The following is a 26,009-nucleotide window of genomic DNA, read 5'->3' as shown; positions in this document are numbered from 1 at the left end:
ACACCGGACTTACCAGTCACACTGTTGTTTTCCCTGCCCAACATAAATTCAGGAATACACTTTGTTATAGAAATACTTGCAAAAGTTAACAGAAATGAGTAGAGCAATGTTATAAATGTTATAATAAGAGCCAAGGCCATGAGCTCTGTCCCCACTGGCCATGTTATGTGTGTATTTAATGATAAAAGCAACACGGACATGGATGCATCGCCCAAAACGATCAAGCATTTAAAAACCCAGTTCACCAGGAATTGAACTGAATTCAATAACTGTAGTTCAAGGCTACCAATAAATATTTAGCATGTTCAACTTTTTAACGACTAATTGTGCCTCAATGACTAAAACAATAAGTCTCTCATATTTGTCAGCTAAACAATAAGAAAAGTGTAAAAACGTTAATATGCTTTATTCATGCATGACCACGTGGCCTAATGGACAAGGCGTCTGACTTCGAATCAGAAGATTGAGGGTTCCAATTCCTACTCTTTGTAGTCTCTAGAGCTGACTCATGTGGCATCACTTAAGGAAGTATATCAGATTTTGCATAGATCCCTCTGGAGCTTTAGAAAGGTTTGTCTTCATCTCATGAACAGTTCTTCCCCAACACCTTTAAACATTCTTTTGAGTTCAGTGTCTTCAGTGGCTCCAGCCGATGATGTCATTGAGGTGTTTATTTTTGGACTAGTAGAAAGCCTCTTTTACAGACTTTGGGTGTGATGTTTAAAAGATGTAATCATTTGTATAACCGCGAGGGTCTAACCAAAGAAAGTCATTGAATTGGATTATGGGATATGTCCAATCCACTCTGACCATTCTCTGTATCATCAGCATTTTAGTCGGATATTACAATTAAGGGAATGTTTTGAATTATAGTTTCAAATGAAAAGACTATTTTGCCCAAGTATAGTGAGAGTTGATGATGTTTTACAATATCAAGCAATTCATAGACATAGCCTCCTGTATACTCAGCTGATATCATCATAATCAAACTGTTGTTGTATCTTGGATGAAAAGTCACATCATGGTGTTGTTATAATATAACCACCACCACCATCATTATTATTATCATCATCATTATAATTCTTATCTCTCTTTTGATGAGTCACTATTTTACCTCATTTCACTCTGATGTCCATCCGTGTCATAAAGTCCCATTAGGTTAATTATCCCACAGAGCCCGAGTGTGATAATGATGGCAGCGCTAGAAGGAGAGTGGAGGAGCAGAAAGGTCGAGGTCATTAGTAAGAGACAGCTGCTGGAGACAGAGTGACATGTTGGGGGAGAGAAGAGGAGCACAAGCAACACTCTCCTTCAAGCAAGAGTCCTGGCAAAAAATCAACAAAGTCTGAGGGCTTATAAGACAATTACACAGAAACAGTCAATAAATCAAAGGTTAAATTGGATGTAATGTTTTTCAAACTAATTAACAGAAAGGAACTGAGCGGAAATTCGGGATGTCTGCATGACATGTGGTGTCATCATCATTCTTTTCATTCATTTTTGCTGAAAACAGCTGCCCTGCCGGTGCTGAAAATAACAGAGCAAAAGTCTGAACCAAAACAGTTGCAGGTTAGAAACATGTATGCAGAGTGAAGTACACGCTTGTTTCACATATCAACTCAGTGTTTGGATCATTGAAATTCAGTATGACCAGAGAACATACAGCATATTCAACACACACACACACACACACACACACACACACTATACTATATTATTGCATTCCACACTACAGGATTATGTTGATGTGATGATTGATTTATTACAGTATAGAAATCACTTACACAAGCTAAAAATAAACCATCTCTATATAATTCAATCATTCGATTTCAAAATCAGCACTTTTCTTAAAAATTTGACAAATGCATAAAATCTAGTGAAGCACAGGACATAGAAATACGTGATCTAAAAGTTACATAATTATTGTTTTTAAGACATCAATAGAAATGTGTAAAATCTCCAACAAAGCATTTCCGGGGAGCAATAAAAATCTTCCACATGCTAAAAAATGTGTAGTGAACAGCCATTCACGATGGACATGATGGCAAAGCAAGGACAGTATAAGTTACTCATAATAGGCTGTAGTTCACATTTATTCAAAGGATGATATATTGTGTATTTAGAGGCTGTATGGATGAACGGTGGATGGCATTGTAGCTGTAACCACTTTCATTTTCATAGAGTGAAATTCATGTCAATTATGAAAAAATATACACAATATATGATATATACATACATAGGATAACCTATTTAAAAATACAATTCTTTCCAGTTTAAAGCCATCAGTAAATATTTCCTCAAAAAAAATTAAGACAAATGATTCTGAAAACAGGTTTCATGCTAGAGTGTTTATAAACACAAAAGAGCTTTAACATGTAATCTCTTAAAAGGAAGAAGTTAATCAGAGTAAATAACTACACAATTAAAAAAAAGAAATAAATGACTTAGAGGTTTTGTATTTGTCTCCGCTCTGTGTCAGACGTTTCATCCCCAAATTGACAGGTAGGTAGAGAAAGATGATGATTGTCAGGCTGGTTTCTATCCTATGTGAATGAGCCTGTAGTGATTCTAACAGAAGACATGTTTTCAATATCAATGTAAAAGAGTGAGTCATTGCATACTCATCCAAATTTCCACAGGCATCAGACCAAGGGTCAGGGGTCAAGGGTCAGGGTCCACACACAGAGAAAGAGAGAGCAAGAGAGGAAACACATTCACAGGGTATAAATAGCTACATGCACATTCACATTCCCACCGTGGTCCAGTTCTCTTTCATTGGCATATGCATCTTTCATTGTTAGTAGCAAATTGTGTGTATAATATCTGGGTAGTAAAAACATGAAGAGTATAATAAGTAGAATACTATATTTAACAGAACGGCTTGAATTTTGTCTGCTGCCAATAGTTAAACTGCCCTTTTAATGTCATTATTATAAAAAAAATGTCTCTGTTTAAGTATCACTAGGAAAACGATCTGTGTGTGTGTTTGTGTGTGTGTATTTGTGTGTGTCTGTGTGTGTCTGTGTGTGTGTGTGTGTGTGTGTGTCAGGTGCCCTATAGGTTGCTGAAGAGTTCATTTTTCTTGGTCCAATCCATGGGTGGGGCTCTCTTGTTGGATCGTTTCTGGTGGGCAAGCTCTTTGACCTGCTGCAGAGTCAGGTTGAGGGCTGGGATGGTCTCTGTCATCAAACCCTGTAGAGTAAAAAAGAAAAGACAAAAGAAGGCGGACAGAGATGAAAAATAAAAAATAATTTTATAACCAAAAACATGGTGCACGTTGTTTTTTTTCTTTCTAAATCGCATACGATTTTGCAGAATGTTTACTGTGACGTACCTCGGGTGGGGTGTTTGTGGTTGGGGTGGTGAGTGAGGTGTTCGAGGAGGCGCTGGACGGAGATGGACTGACTGACAGCTTCGAGTCCCTCTCTGCCTCTTTGGCCCCTCTGCCGTTCACCTGAGAACACACACACACACAAACACACACACTCATCAGCATCATTTTATCTACATATTCTGGCAGATTCCCACATTTTCTCCAGTAAAAAAAATATGGAGGAGGGGAGAAGCGAGGTCAACAGAGAAACGATTGTCCTTATTTCCTGACGCCTCGCAGTACCAGGCCTCTCCACAGGGAGGCAGCCTTGGATTGGAGTTGTATTTTTTCTACTAAGTAGAAGTTTAAAGTAAAGCGCCCATGAAGTGACAAACTGCATTTGCCTTTCGAATCCCTAATTAGTTTGTTGAAGTAAAATTTAAATTAAAGTAGAGAGCAAAAGCAAAAGCATTTTTTTTGCAATGTTACTGTTAAACATTTTATTTAATGACCCATGATGCAGTAGTATGAGGACATCAGAGGTCTTTCTTTGTCATATATTACTTGAGAGAGTCATAGAATCAGTGAAAACTCTGTCCTGTAAATGTGTTGAGAAACTCTTCCTGCTTCTTTCTGTTCCTGTTTGAATGACTCATCCGATCACTCAGCGATCTTCCTGTTCTTCATCCTCTGTGACACTTTGAACAAGCTGATGAAGTTGCAGGAACCGGCCCTTTAAAGTCCACATCTTCCTCCCTCATGGGCGACTACTGCCTGACCCCTCACATCCCTCCTCCTGCACAGCTCCTCAGCCTTTTCGCCAGCGTCTGTTACGCAACAATACGTGGAACATGTAACTTCACTGGTGCACATGGAAAGCCAGGGTCAGGCGTCGCGGAGCGGACGCCAGCCACAGTGGCCACAGTAGTTGAGTTTGGTTTGTGTTCTGGTGTCTTAACACAAGTGTAGTATTGTCTTCACCTATTAACACTGATTTACATAAATGTCTAGAGTGTTCACCAGGGAACAAGACACTCAGGTAACTCAAGAGACTCCCAAAAAGCATTCCTGTAATGCCACTGACACACAGCTGTGTGTGTGTGTGTGTGTGTGTGTGTGTGTGTGTGTGTGTGTGTGTGTGTGTGTGTGTGTGTGTGTGTGTGTGTGTGTGTGTGTGTGTTTCTTGGAATGAACAGTTAAGAATTTTCGAGCGAACGGCTTGGCATTTTGAGAAACACACTTCTTCACTTTCAGGGGGTGAAGTTTGATGCGAAGATTGATACTATTGCCAAGGTGTGGCCAGTGGCCAGTAGCCAGTGGCCCTAACCCCTCCTGTACATACTACAGGAGGATTAACATGAAGCTGCTACATTATCCACGCCTCAGCTCATAAGTGTAGCGGTTGGATTTAATTTATAGAATATAAACTGCAAATTGTGGCTTTGCGGGTTTGGATTATTGTTTTGTGCATACTCTCTGTCCTTGGTCAAACCCTTTTACATAATTCTAAGTAACTGGAGGACTGGCTGGGCGGGGTTTTCTACACCGCACTGCACAATGAACCCCAGAACGTCCAGACAATCACAGGAAAGTGTGTTCAGTACACGTCTCCGTGATTAATAACTCACCTCAACAGCCTCTCAGTTCTCTTATGTGGCAAACCACAAGCGAGATGCAGCGTGTCACTTTGAAACACTGCTCGTCCTTGGCCTGCTGGGTCGAGCAGTTTGTGGCACACGAGGAGCAACAGTGTATTCAAAGCAGGAGGTTGAACTATTATTGTCCTCCTCTCTGCCAGGAAGCAGAGGCTCCTTCGGTGAGGAGGGAAGCGGTCGCCGCGGGAGACCGACAGCTCCACGCACACTTCAAAGTTCAAATCCCACTTTTGGCTTTGCTCTAAAGCTGATTTCCAAATCAAAGCGCCACACATTTTAAAGTGTCATCCTGTATTTCTCTCTCTCTCTACTCTATGTGATATTTTTGTTGCTGGTGAATCTTACCTTCTCCTCCATTCCTCCATTAACGACAGGTTCTGGCAGTGGACCTGCAGGCATGAAAATGACACAAGAATTAGTGGTGCAATCCAAAAAAACTCTTTCTGTCCCTCTCTGTCAGTCGGCATCAATGTCCTCCTGGTCCTCACTGTGTCGTGATACCAGCAGCCCTTCAGTCCTACACTAACTCCACTCTGCTAGATCAAGAGTCTTCCTGCGGCTCACCTTTCATTCCACCAACACCTACTCTATTACATAGCACAGGTATGAGCAGATCATCTATTATTCACTCATGGTTCATCTTCTATGAGATGGTGCTCCTCTTGATCTTCCCTACCTCCCCTCCTCCACTTTCTCCTGTGAAGCCACGGGCCTTCTGCTCAACAGAAATCCACCAACGAAACCACGTTTTTACACTTATACCTGACTTCAAGAGGTGGCAGCTGCGGACAGACATCATCATCATCATCATCAGAGAGGTCTGACACATCTCTTACCTTCCATCCCTCTGATCCTCTGCCGAAAAGTGCTTATAGTTAATAATGAGTTAATATAGCAGATAGAGCAGATAGCAGCTGGTCCTTCAGAGTCAATCCGAGATCCGACTCCTCCTCTGCTCTTTGCAGTGTGTGTGTGTGTGTGTGTGTGTGTGTGTGTGTGTGTGTGTGTGTGCACGCGCACCCCTGACTCTGAGAGTAGCCTCTCCAGGTCCTAACACAGCTCCAGCCTCCAGCCTGAGAGGCCACTTGGAAGAGTGCCTTGGAAACCAAATAAAGGTGCTGTGTGTGTGTGTGTGTGTGTGTGTGTGTGTGTGTGTGTGTGTGTGTGTGTGTGTGTGTGTGTGTGTGTGTGTGTGTGTGTGTGTGTGTGTGTGTGTGTGTGTGTGTGTATGTGTGTTTGTGTGGGTTCATGTCAGAGAGTTAGTGTAGGCAGGTGGCCGCTGAGTGGGCAGCTTGTCAAGTGCATGCAGTTTCCTGGGAAACATGTCATTGGAATCTCTCTGGTTTCTAACGGATCTAACTACAGGTGGTGGAAAATATAAGTGCAGTTACTCAAGTAGTGTCCTTAAAGGTCCCCTTTTTTTCTTTTTCTTTTTTGATATCCAAAACAAGATATATTTGTGCTTTCAAGTAACAAAAAACATCTCAATGTAGTTTCAAATCTACTCCCTCATGCTTCTCTCTGGGAGAACAGGCCTATCGGCCAATCAGAGGAGAGGCTCCGAGCCAGGGCCACAGTGACCTTACTCGCCTCGGCTGCTAGACCCTCTGGGTGGACTGGTACAGTGCCAGAGTGTGTCAAGGGGCAGCCAGGGCGACGTGAACGCAAGCTTTTGAAAAAGGCTGAAGGAAACACTAATAAGAGTTCTTTATAGTGATCATTTAGAAATAGAGGAGATTTCAGGTCAACACTCACTCTGCAATATGAGACCTTTAACTTACAGAGGCTTCCCCTTGCACCCCGGCTGTTCAACAACACACACACACACACACACACACACACACACACACACACAGACACACACACACACACACACACACACACAGACACACACACACACACACACACACACACACACACACAGACCACCTGCCTCAATATCAGCTGCTATGCATTGGTAGGACAGTTGTCAAAAAGAAACCAGATCACAGACTGTACTAGGGCTCCCCCTGGGGGGGGGGGGGTTGGTAGTCATACCAGGTCTGGACCTCATACCTGTGGCAGAGGGCCCTTGAGCAAAATGCTGAACACTAACCACTTACGTAATAGTACGATCATACCTCTTTGTAGAGAGAAGAACGCACCACAATGATGCCTTGAATAAGTTGTGTATCTATTCATTGAGCTTAAAGGTTCATGGATGATGGAATAAGGTCCTCTTACTGGAGGAATGCTGGGACTTTCAGCCACATCTCATGGCCTTGATCACATGCTGGACATGTTATACTTACTCACAATCTCAAGTGATGAAGGTCACAGCATAATGTTGAAAGGTCCAGAACATTTTTGTTGAACTAATCAATTATTGGTTACGATGATTTTCAGGGGAAGCTTTTAAACATTGAAAAATTGTGAGGGCGAGATCTGTACTTGATCGGTGCAATGTCAGTCTCATCTGTCTGATCCAATCTATTTATGTCCAAAGGATTAACTTTCTCTCTACAGGACATCAACGTGAGGTGGGGGGCAGGAAGTGGCTCAGTCTCTCAGTCTGTCTGTGTTTCTTGGCAGAGCGAGAAAGCAGGATATAGTGTGAGACAGACAGAAGCAGAGCCACGAAAAGGACAGGCTTTTAATTTTCAGGAAAGAAAGAGACAACGTCTGGGGTCGAGCACACGTCTGTATCTGCGGCTGTTGACAATGAACACGGAGTGAAATGTTCCGAGTTATTCACTGTGTCCTGGCCGGATGATTGCGGCTGGACAGTAACTGCCTCTAAATGATGTGTGTGTGTTTGTGTTTGTGTGTGTGTGTCCGTCCGTGCGCTCACCAGTCAGGTGTGCCGAGGTGGGGGCCACTTTGCACCTCTTGAAAAAGGCGTCTGACTCGGGGTCCACCACCACGAGCCGCACCACATTCCCGCCAGCTTTGATGGCAGCCACTACTTGTGAATGCGTCTTCCCCTCCACTGACATATCGTTCACCTGTGGAGGGGAAGAAGAGGTTAAATTAGTTTGTTTTCCCCTTTTTTGCCTCGCCTGTCTTTGTTCCCACACACGAAGTGAACAAACTGTTCTATCGCTGTCAGGATTTCTCTCGCAAGATTATCACTTTGTCTGCCAGAGGCTCCGGGGCAGGAAATCCTCTGTGTCCGCACATAAATACATGTACACACATAGAGACACACATTCACTTTCAACCGCTAACTCGCAAGACAAACTCTGATAGTCTATTGTTTAGTTTGTCCTTTCAAATCAAATCCTACCCCTCGTGTTTGCATCTTACTTGGTATTTTTCTGTGTGACACTGTCACAGCTGTACTTTGTACGGTAACTCAACGTGTCAAGTGGCTCCGTCCCCGACCAGCTGAGTATCGTGGGATAAAATCACCATGGGAAAGCATGTAAGAAATGTCTTCAAGTGTGTGTGTGTGTGTGTGTGTGTGTGTGTGTGTGTTTAGGTCATGGGGTGGACCAACACATCTAAGCCAGTCCCACAGAGGAAGCTGGACAATAGCCGCTTGGCCAGTAACAGTATTAACAATGGCAGCCCGCTCCCCACAAAGCCCTGCTCCCCAGTGGGTGGTGTGTCTGCCTGGGGCCCTCTGGGGGACTGGAAACCCCTCACAAGACTCTGTGGTTCTTTTAATCCCTCTGTACTCGCCGTCCTCGTAGCCCTCTTGATTTGTCGATCTCTTGTTCTCTCTGCGCGGTCGCTCACACTCCCGCGCTGGGCAGTAAAATGTCATTCGGGTAGGTAGCGGAAGGAGGCGTGCATGATGGTCCACATCAGTGGGCATCATGTGTTTTAAAAAAACTACTGCACTGAATGAGTCAGAGATGTTCATGTTGAGCTGCCTCTGCTTCTGCTTGCTACAAAAAACCAGTGGGAGAACGATTGGCTGTATGTATAGTAACCACACTGCCGACCAAAACTGTTAGGAGTGCAATGAAAGCTCAGACACGGGATCTGAGGTAGACCTGAAACGACTAGAAAAATAAAATAAAATAAAAAATGCCTTGAAACTACCTAATCTCTCACACACAAAGTCAAGTTGTACCTCAATCAATTTGCAGAGAAACATGATTTTGTGGAACATTACAGTCTTATAGTTTTAAATTTCATTAAAACACTTTGGTGGGCCACGCTGCATACAGACTTGAGTGACAGTTACATCCAAGTCTCCTGATGGATTTAAGACCCCACACAGCGGCTGTTGGTTAACATCACATTCCTCTGAACACACACTTGACAATGGGAAAAGACCCAACCACTCCTGCACTTCTGTGTACAGTATGCACCTGACCTGTGGATTTGGAATACTCTTGTGCTAATATACAACAATTTTATCCAACCACTTTCGGGATAAAAACCCTCATTTTCAATTATAAAACAGCAGATAATGTCTCAATTTAATAACATCTAGGTAAAGATAAGGAGGATCTAATGATGTAACTACAAGACAATGCTTACAAAATGTGTGTCAATGAGTCACACTCTTAAAAAAAAAAAGAATTGCATGTCTGACTACTTTTATTTACTTGACTAATCATTCTTTTGTTTTTGTCTTTCTATCTCATACTTTATGAAGCCTGATTACATCTCACACCGTTCTTCTCTATTTTTATCCCAATGAATAAATGACAACAGGCTGTCTAGAGCGGAAGAATGGCAGACTAAACAGGATATATATTTTCATGGATGTTTGGGGTAACTATAATAACTTCTTATAAAGACTACTCTTTAACAATTCATGGCAGGTAACTTCCTTGAAACTGCATGCGACTTAAATCAGAGCAGTTCATGGGTTGACCCTTAAAAATCGATGGATGGGAGCCTTTCACAGAGGTATTTGTATCAGCATTTATGTTTACTAAAATTAAAACTTTTATTTTACAGAATAAAAAATGCAGAAAAAAAGTGCATTTGCGTAAAAAAAAAAGTTAATGTTTATTTTCTTAATTTTTAGTTCTAAATATTTGGTTGTATTTGTGTTTTCTTTTTATTCATAGTCTCATATAAATGGGATATGTCTCTCCCTCAGTATCAGCCCCCAAAAATACATATCAACCGGGCTTTAATTCAGATGTGTTTTGCATACGACCACAATGTGGCACTTCTTGACTAGAAAATCATCTGACCAGAACCAACAACAATTTTCCTGAAAGTCTCTCTTCATACAGACGTACAGCCCTGTGTGGTCTCACAGTACTTCAGCTGGGACCTCATCAAAGTACCTGAACTATCCTGTCCTTAGCCAGCAGGCCGGCCCTCTCCGCTGGGGAGTCTTCATCCACAGCCCTGATGTACTGGCCCGGCCGCGACCTCTCGCTGTGCAGGTTGAAGCCATATCCGTTCGACCCTCGCTGGATCACACACAGCCGCGGCCGCAGTTCGGTGCTCACCTCCTGAAAGAGGAGAGAAGAGCAGGTAAGTTAATACACTGTATATACATTCAAGTGTATGTCAAAAACATTCGCTTTTAAAAATACCTGCCTGTTCGGGAAGAACAAGAGGCACAAAGATAACAGAGAGCTCCAGGGAATCGTTAACCATGAATATGATGCCGAGGTTGAACATGCAAGTGGCTGCTGCATGCTGGGGTGTTGTGCAGTGTGTTTTTAACAACCATGAGTAAACTGAAGCTGCTGTTTTGACTCCATGTGACTTCGACTGCTCGCCAGGAAGGAAGAGGGACTTTGAGGCATGTGATTGGAGGTCTGCTGGGAAGGTTCGTGGAGAATTTGGGCAGGGGGGGTGGGGGGTTAGAGGAAGGGACTGGTTCCGGTGTGGCCCGAAGCCCTGCTCACTTCAGGCTCCAACGAGGACAATGGAAGCTGGGCGTTGACCTCTGACCACCTCCCCTCGCCCTGTCCCGTCCAGTCGCATTCTGGGATGGCAGGAAGAGTAAGAGCTGTATTGTCATCCAGGAAAAAACTCCAGCTCGATCCCAGAACCCTCCCTTCCGCAGTATGGATGAAGCAGTTTCTTTATTTAGCTGAGGGAGCTTCAGTGGCTTTGTCATCAAAGAGGTCGAAAACGCAGTGGACGGAGCGACATACAGGAGAGGATGAGAGACGTCGCCGGTCAGGGTAATCTTTGTCAGCGTGACCGAATCCGACCTGACACTCCCCTGGCATCAGAACGGCTGCGTGCTCCCTCCCGCCCTCTGTAAACTGAACACTCGAAGACAATGAACAACTTCTATAAATAGAATGAATGAAAGAGTGAATGAGTCACTTTCTACATAAAAAAAATAATGGCAGGAGACTAATTGATAAAGATAACAGCCACCTTAAAGACATAAATAAACTGTGTACATTAGAATAAAGAATAACTGAGGCGGTCTGACTCAACACTTTCTTTACAACCTGACATTAGCAATGAGTGATTGAGTCACTTCACTGTATTGGATGTATGCAAGCCCATTGTGCTATGTTAACACCCCTCCCATGACAACCAAGAATTAACTTCTCTCTTTCTCTCAGTTAAGAAAAGTGACTCTTTTTCCCCCCACCGTTGATCACATTTTGATCCAGTATGGTGGCCCCCTGAGGACAAAAAAAATTGATTCTTTGTCGACTTGTCTATAGATTTTTACAAAGGAGATATTGACGCTGTACGGAATTCCCAACATACAAGTAGACCAAAATCATGGACTGATTCAAAGACCAACATCCGCTAGGGCCAACCCTGCTTTCATGGCTGAAAACATAAAGGACAGAACGACACAGTGTCAAACAGTAAATATTACTGACAGCCGTCTGTTCCCATCACTGACGCAGACTGTGCCATCATTGTGTCTGTCAAGAGCCGGCTTGTGTGTGCTCAACATTAATCCCGCTGATCAGATGTGTTCCTGATAAGAGCTTTCCTCCAACGGGCAACTGATTTGGTTGTCTCTGATTGCTTGTCCTTCAGTTTCTCAAGTGTTGAACGGAAACCTGAAGTAAAACCACCTTCTTTTCTTTGAGTTCTCTGTGAATACAAAAGCACCGACTAAACAAAAAAGCTCTGTCCTTTCAAGTGTTTTCTTTTGGGGGATGTTTAGTTTAGTTGCAGTGGGGCTGAATCACTGACATTTCATTAACTGAACTAACTGAGCTTTCTGTCTTTTACTGCAGATGTCTTGATGCTCAGCACAAAAAGAACCGCAAACGTCCTCGTCAATTATCGTGCGCTGTGGCTGCCGTTAGTCGTCCCTGTGCAGGGGGACAGGGTGAGGGAGGCTCTGGCAGGGACAACAGAGGAGGGTTTGTGTCGCGACAGGAGGGCAGAAGAATCTCCACGCGGGTCTGAAATCTGTGGAATCTGCTGAACACACACAAGCCACGAGGAGAACCGAGGACCCGCTGCTTATCGAATGTGCGCGTGTGCGTGTGTGTGTGTGTGTGCATCTGTCCCGGCTGTGCGCTGCTCGTATCACTTGTTACCAACATCCAAAAAAGTATGCGAATATGCAACTTCTGCCTATAACGTTACGGCAGTTACAAAACAACCGCAGACACACTGGGCACATTAACCAGGCTACATTCAGGGGGACGCGCTGTACAAGCTGATACCATGACTCCTCCACGTTCAATCAGCTGAGGCTCGTGGCTAAAACAAAATGATATACTGAGCCACACAAAAATCTGTGTTCTCTAATTTACACTGAGAACACAAGCACTGTGGTTTCAGGCAGGCTAAGCCTTGGCCTGAGGTCTGCTGTAGTCAGGACCATTTTTATTCTTCTTCCTTCCCTTCTTTGACCCTTTATTTGGTTATGACTCCTCTCCAGTGAGTTTTTGAAATGTGGAAATACAAAACAGACGAAGTATGCTTGCAGCAGGGCCATGAATGTACACTGGACTTCCTTTTGTAGTGTATACACGACAACACCTCACCTAAAGCTCCTATCCATGTTTGAGTATCTATAGTCACATGGAATGTGATATGACATCTCCTTTGGGATACTTGTTAATGAGATTTCTCACTATTTTCCGAGTGTATTGCTTTGATATCAAAGTCACGTAGTTTTCTATCCTGTGCAAAAGTTCCTCTCGGCCCAGAAAAACAGCGTTTTGAGAACAACACGCTCTGTCAGTGACCCAAACTTTCCCTGTGAGTAAGGGAAGTGTTGAACAGGAACTGTTGACACATCTTCTCTCAGTTTGCTTCCCCCTGCGCTCGCTCAACTTCCTGGCATGAAAGAGTCAAATCAATGGCTAAAAAGAAGAAATGTACACATGCACATCTTCCTGGGAAAGGAGGCTTTCATTGGTTAGCATGTAGAGACATTCTAATCCCACAAGAGTGATGATGATGAGATCTGACAAACAAAGCCAGGCCCCGACAAGCCACTCTGGCACGCTGACTAGCACGACCACGAGGAAAATATGACAGATTCACTTGCCGCTCTCCTTACAGAGACATTAACTATGAGATGACATCAGCCTAAACCTGAAAAAGCTGGAGGAAGAGTGGGAAGGACGGAGGAATGAAGGGCTGAGGATGGTTGATGGCAGATGGGATTAAAAAAACAAATTCATTCTTTAATATTACAGATTTTTACATTAGTCTGGCAAACCTGTCTGTGCATTAGTTACTTCTATGGGGATGAGGAGGAAATGCAGTTTGTAAATGCCGTATGTATTCTTCACTCCGCAATGCAATGTGAAATAACTGTGTCATGTGCTGTATGTGACTGTCTCATATCTCTCATACACTGTGCATCACGATAGCATTGTTATCCCCGGTGATAAGTTTCACTGTGACTTCCAGCCCTGAAACAGTTTTCAGTAACACTTTGTTTTGGTTGTGCAACACCGGGCGGAGTTTTACAGTTGAGTCAATAATACTTGGCTTGGTATCAACTTATCCACTGGTGTTTATGTTCAACCGAGAGCAGTCACCATTACTGACAATGTTACACGACTTGGTTTACAAAGTTAGGTAACACTGGGCAGGCCAGATAAAGTGAAACCAGTTGCAGAAAGTGATATTGCCTCATATTTGATTCCACTGAGACAAAAGTCTACTGAACCAACTTCCCTCTAACCTCTGCTGCAGTGAGACAGTTCATTAAGATTCACCTCCTTTCAGGCAGCGGGTGTACGAGTGTCGTTTCCACCTCCACTGCACAGATTTTGGCAACTAAAAATAAGCAGTTGCTTTGAATACTAATCATTCCAATGCAACACCAGGGTCCATTTTAATATTCTCAAAACACACTGCTCAAGGCTTTCTCACAAGACCCACTGCACCTGCTGCTCCAGTTTCTCTATATTTCTTTTTTAAGATGCAGAGTTTACAGGTTTTTCAATCCAGAGACTCGTCGCAGACACGTTTCTGGTTTCCCTCGGGAAGCAGCGAGAACCAAGAGATAAGATCACAAGGCAAAATTCAACTTACAGACATGAACTGCAGCACCTCAAATCACATGTTCTTGCTTAAGAAATAACTCTGTTAACATTATAAATAAATAAAAAAGCAAGAGCACATACAGACAAAAATTACCCATCATGATGCACACTGAGGCCATGTTTCGTGACCGGCTTTGTGAGGCTGCACTTCGGCACAGCAGTGCATAGAGCTAATATGCAAACACGCTAACAATGACACCTGCTTAAATGCCGGTGTTCGGCAGGTGCCCTCTTCACCATGATGGGAATGTGATTAGTTTTGTTGTGTTTGATCATAAACCAAAGAACTGGACAAACTGAAACGTTGACCTGATGGTAGATGAAATAGGATTCATCCTCTTGAGACCATGAACGTCTTTACAAAGACGTCTTTACATGGTAATCCATCCGATAGTTGTTGAGAGATTTCAGTCGAAACCCAAATGGTGGATTGACAGAGAGCCATCCAGTGACACGCCCCTAGCGACTACGATTTAAATGGCACTGGCAGACAGGCTCATCATTTTTGCCTCGGAGCAAGCGACGGGTTAATGTCAGACAACCCAGATTGATTGATTTACATTTCCCACAGCTCTTCAGGGAGCATTAAAGCAACAGATGACCTCCATGATAACCATCCGTCATGTTTATATCCATCGCTGACACAGCCACTGGAGATCTGCATCAGACGGACCCTCCTGCTGATTCAGAGGAGGGCAGTAGCTGCGAGTGATTCAGTCTCTACCGTGGTAGGAGCAGTCTGTGCGCAAAGGAGTGCGATGCCAGAGGCTGCAGCTCCGCCACTCAGCCTAACAGTTACTTCATATTTTCCCCCTGTACTTGGCCGACAACCGATGTGTGACTACAGGCCTTAATAAAGGCGCACACATATGGGACATCTATTACGGCAGGCTTGTGTCATTCCTGCGCGGCTCCTCGTCTCTGACTCAGCTACATACATGTGGAAAAAAAGAAAGGTCACAAGACAAAAATGTCCTTTCCCCATTACGTTAATACCTTACTGACACATTTCAGTTGTTCTTCTTCGATCCGAACAGCGGCGTTTGGCCCCCGTGATAAACGCCAGAGTGCTGCAAATCATCAACTCAGAGCTGCCACACTCAGCTGAGCCCCACTTGCAGATGTCATCTAAAGCAGTCTCTCTTTCATCTCCCCGTATCGCTCTCTCTCTCCTTCTGCCGCTTAATTCTCACCCCTTCTTTCTAATAAGAGAGGGCAGCTCTCCCATAAGTGCGGCCTCTTTGATCAGCATAAAGAATAACCACAGACGTGACACACTGCCAGGCACCACGGTTACTCAGTGACATGACACGTCGTTGGCCTCCGGGTCCTTGTGATTGTCATGTGTAGCTTTCAATGGAAGATTAACAGCCTCAAGGACAGACTTAATAAATGTTTAATGTAAACCTGGTTCCTTTTTAACCACCAGCGGCACAAGTTTCGTCCTCTTGAACGCACGGAGCGCACCACTCTCGCAGGCAGGACAGGGGGTGTTGGGTTTCAAGCTGGACCATTGAACCAGCTGTGAGGCAGGCAGAGGAGGGAACAAAGCACAGTACTGCCCCCCAGCCCTTCCATTTGAGGATGGGACAAACTAGCTCTACAAAAGACACCAAAGAAAGGTTCTGGTGAAGGATTCCATTACAATAGACTCTTAGGGGGGAGAGGCTTGGAAATATAAAAGTAATGCCAGTCATCACAGCAGGGGCAAGGACACTGATAAGAGCCAATGGAGTGGTCTTGATTACCAAAGAGGTCTGGCCTTCCCTGGACGATGCAGGAGGTGCCTTTTCTTTTAAAAATCATTATTTCATTAGATCAGCCCAACGCTGTCTGACAGTTTCTGACCTGTTTCTACAAAGACTCAACAGATTCATCTCCTCAGCCAGTCTTCCTGTCCCTGATCCTCCACCCATGCAGACCTGATCCTTTCACCAGGCTGTCAATCAATAGCGCAGGTTCCTCCATCTACCTTTCAAACACAAAAAACAGTGTTTGATGTAAGAACATGCATTTAGAGAAGGAGGGGAACGCAACACAGAAAACATAGAAGTGAGAACTTGTCACAGTCAACTTCACATTTACCACCGAGGCACACTCTATGAGCTAACACCTCCAGAGGAAGGCGACCAGGAGGAATCACGATCAGGGGCCAGTCAGAGTGCACGGCCAAAAACACATCACCATAAGTCCCTCCCCCCTAGATTTTGTGGATTTGCCACCATTTGAGTGAATGAAAACATACACACTGACAATGTAAGTCTTGGTCGTACCCCATGCATAGCATTTCTGCATTACACAGGGGGAAAGGGGATGGAACAGCAGGGGGCTTGAGTCTATTTCAGGGTGAGCGGCGACTCATTTCCCCCTCCACCCCCGGCTGGGCGCGGCCCTCCGGCTCATTGTCCGGCCTGGGTGGTGAACCTACAGCAGAATGGAGCGGGGAAATGCGCTATGGCATTGTAGAGTCTCCGTCTAGTGTCCCATGAGACCCAATCAGCAGCTAGCCCACCACCCACCCACGTATACACACACACAAACACTCAGGGTTCAGGTTCCAGCCCTGACCTGGGCCACAGTGGCCTTCGCCCGTGTGACAGTGGTGCTGCTGTTCGACCTGACGTCACAGAGACATTTGGTGGGAGTGTGTGATGTGATCTGCAAAGACGAAATATCTTGACATATTGCCACTATCAATTACATTCTCAGCTCCTAATCAATAGACCAATGTAATGTTCTCCTGTGCTGCTCTCTTGATCTTGTGACGCTTTATCTTTCCTTTGCTTGAGACGAAATTGTTGTGCCTTCTGGTGGTTCACGGCTGACATTTAAATGATGGCACATACTGTATGAACTTGTCTTCGAATAAAAAGGCTGAAGCGAAAGCATCCTCGAGGCCTCGGGAGTTTAAGAAACGAACCATATAATCGCAACGTCTACGAGTCTGGCCTGGACCTTTGTTGCATGCCCCCCCCCCCCCCCCCTGCCTGCCTCTTCTGTCTCTCCTCATTTCCTGCCATCGTTGCACTGTCTGCAGTGTATTCAAGGCAAATATGCCCTGAAAACCTTTAATAAAAGACGTGTGCCCTAAATCCATCCCACATATTCACAGACAGTGTGTTTACACTGCAAAACAAATTAACTAATACACTGTTTTTCAGGAGTTTAGAGGTCAACTTGTACCCGACTGTCTTGCAAAACACAGAAAATGATATAAATTGCACTAGTTTTATCTTGGGCGATGTTTTATGATAGTATTGTATCACCAGTTTCCCTGTGATTCCCACCCATAAGACACACAAAAACTTCTAAGCCACCGGACAGAGAAACTGGCCACTCTCTGCGGTTTTTAAGATAAACCAGGATAAATATTAACTATATTGAATATGATTCTGATAATGCTCTCTTTTCCTGATCTCATTACAATAGTGATACACATTATTTCAATGAATATCTTCAGCTGCAATAGATAAAAGAAATGAATAATGAATCAGTTCCCATATTTAATTTAGTCAGGAGGCTGGGAGATATCAATAAAATCTATTTTTTATCTTTAATAACCACATGTGATTATGTAATTTTACATTGTGATATTATATATATATATATATATATATATATATATATATATATATATATATATATATATATATATATATATATATATAGTCTGCTTTGGCAGAATTATATATCTCACAAATTACATCATTACATTATTAAAATACCCTGTAAATCCAAATTTAACATTGGATTAATATTACAAGGGTGATTGAGTTGCAACATTGCCCACATTGCCCTAAAAACTGTAGGTTGAAACACAATGAAGCCCCTGACACCAGCACCACCTCCGCCCCGTCGTGTCATGTGGACAATTTCCCCTTGAAACACACAGTCCAGCATCAACAAAGAGCAGGGAAGGGAAGGGTGACTCCCAAACTCTCTCACACGCAAATGGAAGTGTATACAAGTATACACACACACACACACACACACACACACACACACACACACACAGTCAAATGCACGTACATGAATGCGAAAGCGTTCACACAAAACAAATATAAATTCAACCAAAAAGCCCAAATGTACGTGCAAACGCCAAATCGCATATCTGATCCTGTCAGACACACAAAGACACACACTCCATTACCCAAACACAGCCTGGACATTATGTGGCTTTGTCAAAATGGCTTCAATGACCACCAGCAAACAAAGCAAACTATCAGCAGGAGAAAGTGTTTACTCTGAACCGTGACTCTGTGTCTGCTGCGACGTGCTATTGAACAAACGTCTCAGCAGTTTATCTAGTCCAGTAATACCACAGTTGACTGTCCTTCTCTGAGCTGCCGCACCTCTGCAGGCCGGGGGGGGGGGGGGGGGGGGGGGGTGTCAGGATGAGGCTCGGAGACGATGGGGTGGGAGAATCTTCCACCAACAACAATGACAGGAAATCAGTACAAATGTCCTGTGGTCTGTGCACAGGCCAGGACTCCCACAGACACACACCCCTGACCATCCTGGCTCGAATAGCTGAGGCGGGTGTGGTTGTTGCCTCCTAACGCAACGACAAATAATCACTGAACGCTGACATTTGTTCTATTAACAGAAAGTCTAACCCAGCGGCTGTTCCCGAGGGCATTCCATCAGGTATCGGTGAACGTGGATCTGATAATCGTCGATTGTGAAACTCTCCAAACTCAAGTGATTCTCCCCTGCTGAACGAGATACGACAGACGTGAGACAAGAATTGTCACATGGATGTGATGTGACCCCCTGAATAATTCCTGCAGCGCTCTGCCACTGTGGGGCCACACACACACGCGCACACACACACACTGACGTGACTGTTAATGTGAGCTAAAACCTATTAATCAGAGCACTGACAATCCACACAGAGAAGAGCACACAAACACAGACTGAATCCTCGCACAGCACAACAACGGATGAAGAAGATTTGTTTAGGGATGCAAGTGTCGTCCCACGCTCTCTAAGCAAAGCCGCGGGGGGAAGCCAAAACGTGTGGTGAACGCAGTCTTAGCTTTTAGCTCTTTAATGACTAGGTTTTTATATGGACGCGCAGATTAGAGGAGAGAAAAGACAACCAGCAGAGAGGTCGACTAACAAATCACCCAGTTGTCTAACTTCAGGCATCAATGAGGGACTTCTGAATAGATACTGGATCACATATACATCGATACACACACTCACAGAGAGCCTTACAAACACACAAACACACACACACACTTACTCACTCTTAAGAAAGACTTGCCTACGCACCAAATCTCATCTAGCCACAGTCAATTTCATCTGACACAAGCGCTCCCCCTCTCCTGTAATTAGTGTTTAAAGATTGACTTATGTAAGCAGCCAGCAGTCATAAGGAAGACTCCCAAACGCTTCTCACCCTCACACTCTCCGAGTGAATCACTGGAGGAATCACAGTGTGATGATCGTGAAAAATACATTACAGGGGTCCTAACTGTTTCAACTAAAAGGTGCATTAGTGTTTGAAATACCCCTCCATTTTATTTGGTGTGGTATATTTGAGCAAATGTGGTGTGGTCACAATAGCCGTGACTAGTTCTTCTTCATCAATGAACTAATCTGACAGTTATTTTCTTGATTTCGTCTATTCATAATTTGGTCTAAAACTGTCAGATGAGGGAAAAAAATCTTGGATGTATTGTCAGTTCAAGGATGTTCAATTATTATTACAATATAATCAAAGAGAAGCAGCAAATCTTCAGATCTGAAAAGCTTTTTTTTTATCAATGATCAAAACAATTGCCGGTTAATGTTCCGTCATTCGACTAATCAAGTGATTGACCACTCACTGTCACTTCAGGTCTAATTTTGTCTATAGTTATTATTAAACCACCACCTCAGACACTCGTGCGAAACACTCCATGATCTTAAAAAGACAGATAACGCACAGAAGCTGGATGTAGATTTGTAATGCGAGCTGAGAGAGTCCTGCCGCTTCACTGCATGCCGCAGTCGCAGAGTAAAACATTTTACTGCCCGGTGAACTAAACAACGACCTTTGGAACCGATAATGTGTTTTTGTGTGTTTAGTTGCACAATGACGACAGAGGCTCTTGGTTTCTTCCCAGGCCGGACGCCATGTTTTGACCTTCTTCTTCGCTGCTCATCCATTTTTCACACCATCCCCAGCACTGTCTCACTTTCGCCTACCTCCATCCTCACACATACACAGGCTCCACATGGATAGCACACGCACACACACACACACACACACACACACACACACACACACACACACAAACACACATACACAGGCTCCACATGGATAGCACACGCACACACACACACACACACACACACAAACACACAAACACACAAACACACAAACACACACACACAAACACACACACACACACACACACACACAAACACACACACACACACACACACACACACACAAACACACAAACACACACACACACACACACACACACATATGCACACAACATCAGCGTAACCATGGCAACCTTGAACGAGGCTCCTTGGTTTCCCGAAAGGGCGTTGCTCTTCGAACCCTCTTTTGTGTCGCTTCAAAGCCGAGGCCAGACGGGCAGTGTGCCTGCTAAACTAACGCTGTGTGTGTTACAAGGCTGTACATGAGTGTCTGTGTGTGTGTGTGTGTGTGTGTGTGTGTGTGTGTCTGTCATTGGCCAGGCCACAGGACTGGGGCACAGGAATGCCGGACAGGATGTAGGGAGAAAATTCCAGAACGACTGGAGTCGATGCAAAACACACCCTGAGGTGCCTCTGACTGCAACACGGAGACACAACAGACTGTAAACTGCATCCCGATTCCCTCCAGTCCAATTTACACTCTCACACACTTCGCTGTGTGTTCTTCTGTCCCCAAGTAGCTCCCCCAGTGTCTGAAATCTTGATTTTCTACACACTGATCCTTTATGTAGAGGATAAATTACAAACTAGGGCTCACTGCTCAGCATGGCTTGAACTGCTCTTTGCCCTCCGTGTATCTGAAACTCTGAGAGCCCATGCCGAAATGCAAATGCAAGTGTTGGAAATGCATCTGCTATGAGCGCCATTGTTTGTTTTCGACGGACGCCACTTCCCGCTGGGTTGCGTGCCAGCGTGAGCTGCGCTGCCTCGCCTCCATTAGTCCATCTGCGGCGAGTATCGAGAGTAAACACAGGAACAATCGCTGTATATTCCCAGGACAAACAACACAACCCAGCAGTGCTCAAGTGCTGTGCACAAGAGTGGGTCTTGTGAGGATCTTTATTTAAGTACCAGAAACATAACTCCCAGAGGCCCCGAACGCTCTGGATATGTGAACGCTGTCATTACACAGCTATCATGTAAAAAAGGGGGTGTAAAGAGGCAGCGAGTGGCCACCTCCACGACAACACATCAGACACTGCACTCTGGTAATGACAGTGTGACATTTCAGCCGAGGAGATGGGACATTTATGCTTCTCTTTGAACATCTGGGCTCATGTAAGGACGGAGACTTCACACGTCAGCTCGATCCTTCACTTTTGACCTCCTCTAAAATAAAGGGTAAAATGGTCTCCGAGAAAGGAAAAGAATATTCATGTGGATGTGATGACCAAGCAGACGGGAGCATTTTTTGAGCATTTCATGGAGAAGTGAAAAAGACCACAGGGTCAATCGATGAGTACAGTGACAGAAAATAAATCCACCAACCAATTATTGATTGAAGCCATTTTAAAATTCCTGCTTCTGAAACTGTGAAAGTGTACTGTCATTTCTGAGTCGTCTGATGTTAACATGAATATCTCTGGGATTTTAGTCAGATAACACATTGATTTACACACTGGGAATCTGCGATACACATTTTTATGGTGGACAGTTGACCTCCCTGACCTCCTGTCAGCTTCAGGAAATCACCCCACCCAGAGAAACGTGCACTGATCAGCAGCACACACTGTGCGTGCTTGTTCATGCTTCCACCACCATCACATCACGCAGAAAAAACTGAATTTGGGAAAAAGATTTAGTCCTTTAAAGGCTGCAAGGAACTGTGTACAGACTGGACAGCTCATTGGCTGGATGTGCTCTTCTTCCTCCGGTACCCTCACTCCCACCTACGTATGTACCGAGGAGGGGGAGTCAGGCACGGACAGAAACGGCCTCGGGGGTAAACATCCAGGATGCAGCAGCGAGCGCCACAGATGTTCCAGACTGGAGCGAGACCCTCTCCTCCTCGAGCGCTCTCTGATGAACCGTGGGTTCAAGACTGACAGCTTGGCAGGAGAAAAAGGAAGGCACAAACAGCAACAAGTGGCCATTGCCGAGCGGGACCGTTCCCACAATGTTTCGCAGACAGAGATCAAAGGTTGTGGGGGGAAAAAACATATTTTGTGGGATTCATTTTGGGGCAGATGGCACAAAATGACACTGAGCTTTTTCCTGCCGTTTGATGTGGGGTGTTGAGCAATGTCAGATATGTTGTTGTGGTCGTGGCTTTGGTTGTTTTTTTCCTGTGTGTTTTGTGCGGCCTGTCACTGTTGCTGACTTCAACACTGAAGTTGACTGTAGCAACAGAACACAGAATGACCTGGCAGTTTCAACCTGCTGCTGTTTGAGTGAAACAGTTGCAGGAGGGGGGGAAAAAATATTGAAACTCAAGATATTTGACGGTGTAGATGTGAGTGACAGTTTGAGGTTTACAGCCTCACAGAGGGGTCACAGCTTAGAGGGCTCTCTGTTTTCCTGATCCCACAGCTGAGCCAGGTCTTTTTTCCCTCTCTCTCTCCCACAGCAAATGTCCCTGCCAGCTGACCCTTCCCCTCCGCCTGGCAGCATCTGCAGCAGGGCGGCATGTGGGCGCAGCCGCCTGCATCCCTCGGCCGGGACACAGAGCACCTATTCTCTGTGGCGGGACGCTTCCTGAGCAATGCGTTCAGGGGCGCACCGGTAATGTGAGAACTCGGGTCGCGATGAAAGCGCTATATTGTAAAGAAAAGTGCAGCGGAGGAGGAATCTGGGGATCTGGGGATCTGGAAATGTGATCTGCAGAATCCCCCCGTGCACTTGTTTTAAACTTTGTCCCGGACTCACCTTGTCAGAGCTGATGCTCAGCTGCTTCTCGACGTGCTCGTGGATTTGCCCGTTACTCTTCGGGGCCGGCGTGGACTCCCTGGGTGTCCTGTCCTCCTCCTCCTCCTCCTTCTGCTGCTCCTCCATCACCACCACCACCACCACCTCCTCCTCCTGCTGCTGCTCCACCTCGTCCCGCTTGGCGCGCCGCTCGTCCGCGCAATCTTCCTCCTCCTCCTCCTCCACCACCACCTCTTCCTCCTCCTCCTCCTCCTCTTCGAACGGTACCGGGACGCCGTCGGCGACGTGCTCCTTCAGACACTTCACGTTGTGCTTCTTCAGCAGCTGCTCCGTGTCCGGGTCCACCACGACGAGCTCCAGGCGGCCCGGCGTGGCGCGTATCCGGGACACGACCTGCTGGTGGCTCTCGTTCTCCACGTCGTCGCCGTTCACGAACACCAGGCGGTCCCCGGCGCGCAGCCCCGACGTCTCCGCCGGACTGTCGGACTCCACCAGCCGTATGAACTGGCCCGTCTTGCCCTTCTCCCCGTGGAGGTGGAAGCCGTAGCCGTTGTCCCCCTTCTCCAGCGTGCACAGCCGGGGGCGCAGACACTGGCTTTTGCTCGGCATGGTCTCCAGGCTTCCGTCGCCTTCACACTGCTGCTGCTGCTGCTGCTGCTCAACCTGTGGCTCGTTCACAGTGGGAACAACCAGAAGAGCTGCTCGGGATGCTGCCGAGGAGGGGTGTGTGAGAATGAGTGGTACCCCCGACGAGAAAAAAACCAAAACACATCCAACCCCCGCCCTCTTTCGGGGAGATCAGTCCGTGGGAAACGGTGCCGTGCCAGTGCGCGTCCCACTCTCTCCGGTCCACTTTCTCCGCCGAGGAACCGTCCGACCTGACCCTCGCTGCTGCTGGACTCCTGAGCGGGACTCCTCTCTGTCAGACTGGGGCATGGGGAGGCCCTGACCTGCAGTTAAACTCTGCGTCGTTGTTGCCACTAAAGTAGGAAAAAGCCACTCGCTCAGGAAGAGGGAGGTGCGTTCAGGGAACAGCCCGTGCAAAGCACGAATGGAGGGAGTTGACACAGAACTCTGGCGAAAGTGCACGATGGAGATGATCAGACAGCGGTTGGAATTAAAAATAAACGAGCAGTCTGTCAGAGTTAGTCCCCCCACCCCACTAGTTTTATCCACACATATCTACAGATCTGCAGAAGCACACATCCATGTCTGTGTAGCTGTATAATGTGTCAAGATGTAAACATTAACTGGATGATAATCATAATAAGCATAGGTTTTTTTTTTAACTTCTCAGTATTTTGAAGATCTCAAGCCTCCTTTTGGACATTCAGACATATGAGTGAGTGACATGATCTTTTTTTTTTTTTTTAATAGAGCCTGACAGGAAGCAGCTGAACAGAAGTCTTTGGGCAGGATTTGACTTTTCAGCCCAGAAAGCTTCCAGCCCTGAGAAGAGGACCATGACAGGATATCTCAACACTCTGCAACCTGGAGGTGGAAAGCTACTGGAGCTTCAGTGCTGATAACCCCACAGCACAGGTACCTTAAGATACAAACACACAGGTCTGATATGTTACACATAACTGATCAGGTATTCTGTAAAGGTTTTTGTTGTTGTTGTCCCAAAAGCTGACAAAAGTTAGACTTATTTCTCTTTGGGGATACAATTTGTACTGACACAATAAAGTATTTTTAAAAAGGGGAGAATGTGCAGGCTGCGTAATGTGTCTGCAGTGTGTGACTGCCGTTGGAGAGGAGGCATTCAGGTGCGCAGCCCATATAGTGAATCAATGAACGTGCTCCATGTTTTTAATGTCCACCGTCTTCACCAAGCACATTAATACAATCTCACTGCACCCACAGTACGAACGGAAACTTCATGGTACAGAACTTGAGCATCCGGTGAACCTATATCGAATGAAGTAAAATACATTGGCGTGTGTAATTTAACCTGAACAGTTTACCACCTACTGGAGAATAAACAGGGCAGCTGCTGCCACACAGTGGCTTATCGACCTCAGCACATCCTGTCACTCCCGAACCCATCCTACTCATCTCCCCCTCAAACCTCAACACACACACAAAGACACACAGATGAGACTGACTTCAATAAACCAACACCACATACATTACAAAATATACCTTTTTATATATATATGTATATATATATATATATATATATATATATATATAATATGATAACAAATCACTTTTGCATGGCACCTTGTTATCACCTGCGACAAGAGGGACAAGTGTGACAATGAGCAAGTTGGACAAGCAAAACATTCATAATGAACATTGTACAAAGAATCGAGCTACGCGATGCTGCGCGCGAACAAACAAACACGGCTTCAGCACAGCCTCGACAACGACATCCATCTTTAAGGGAGACACAACCACGTTAGGTACAGGGAGTGATGTGTGCACCTCTGTGTGTGAACGGTCAAAGGAAAACTGCCTGCTGAAGCATATCTATCTGAAAATAATGAGAAGATCGCTTCATTTGGAGCCTGGTGGGAGGATTCTCCAGCACAAATACATGTACAGCAC

General features: G+C 45.2%; 1 protein-coding gene across 2 annotated transcripts; it reads right to left on the bottom strand.

Annotated features, from left to right (window-relative positions):
• Window positions 1–1,737: 1,737 nt before the first annotated feature.
• slc9a3r1b (SLC9A3 regulator 1b) lies at window positions 1,738–24,410 on the bottom strand. Of its 2 annotated transcripts, XM_047328026.1 has the most exons (7): window positions 23,706–24,410; window positions 23,457–23,675; window positions 10,206–10,376; window positions 7,799–7,952; window positions 5,314–5,357; window positions 3,335–3,454; window positions 1,738–3,192 (listed from the first exon to the last, which is right to left on the bottom strand). In XM_047328026.1, exons 1-7 carry the CDS (start codon window positions 24,063–24,065, stop codon window positions 3,055–3,057), a joined length of 1,206 nt encoding a protein of 401 aa, XP_047183982.1. In that variant the 5' UTR covers window positions 24,066–24,410; the 3' UTR covers window positions 1,738–3,054. The 2 variants fall into 2 exon arrangements, with proteins under 2 accessions (XP_047183982.1, XP_035470563.2); XM_035614670.2 differs by having other exon boundaries at window positions 23,457–24,410.
• Window positions 24,411–26,009: the final 1,599 nt, after the last annotated feature.

Source organism: Scophthalmus maximus, chromosome 17 (assembly GCF_022379125.1).
Source record: "Scophthalmus maximus strain ysfricsl-2021 chromosome 17, ASM2237912v1, whole genome shotgun sequence".
Classification (NCBI taxonomy): Eukaryota; Metazoa; Chordata; class Actinopteri; order Pleuronectiformes; family Scophthalmidae; genus Scophthalmus; species Scophthalmus maximus.
This window is presented reverse-complemented; position numbering and strand designations above follow the sequence as displayed.

What these genes read in the sequence shown, in the direction of transcription:
- slc9a3r1b (XM_035614670.2), bottom strand. Translation starts at nt 24,065, where the DNA reads ATGCCGAGCAAAAGCCAGTGTCTGCGCCCCCGGCTGTGCACGCTGGAG. An exon ending in TGAGCATCAGCTCTGACAAG is followed by an intron (nt 10,377 to 23,456) that starts GTGAGTCCGGGA and finishes CTCCTCTTTCAG; the next exon opens with GAGGTGAGCACCGAACTGCG. An exon ending in ATGGAGGAATGGAGGAGAAG is followed by an intron (nt 3,455 to 5,313) that starts GTAAGATTCACC and finishes GTGTGTTCTCAG; the next exon opens with GTGAACGGCAGAGGGGCCAA.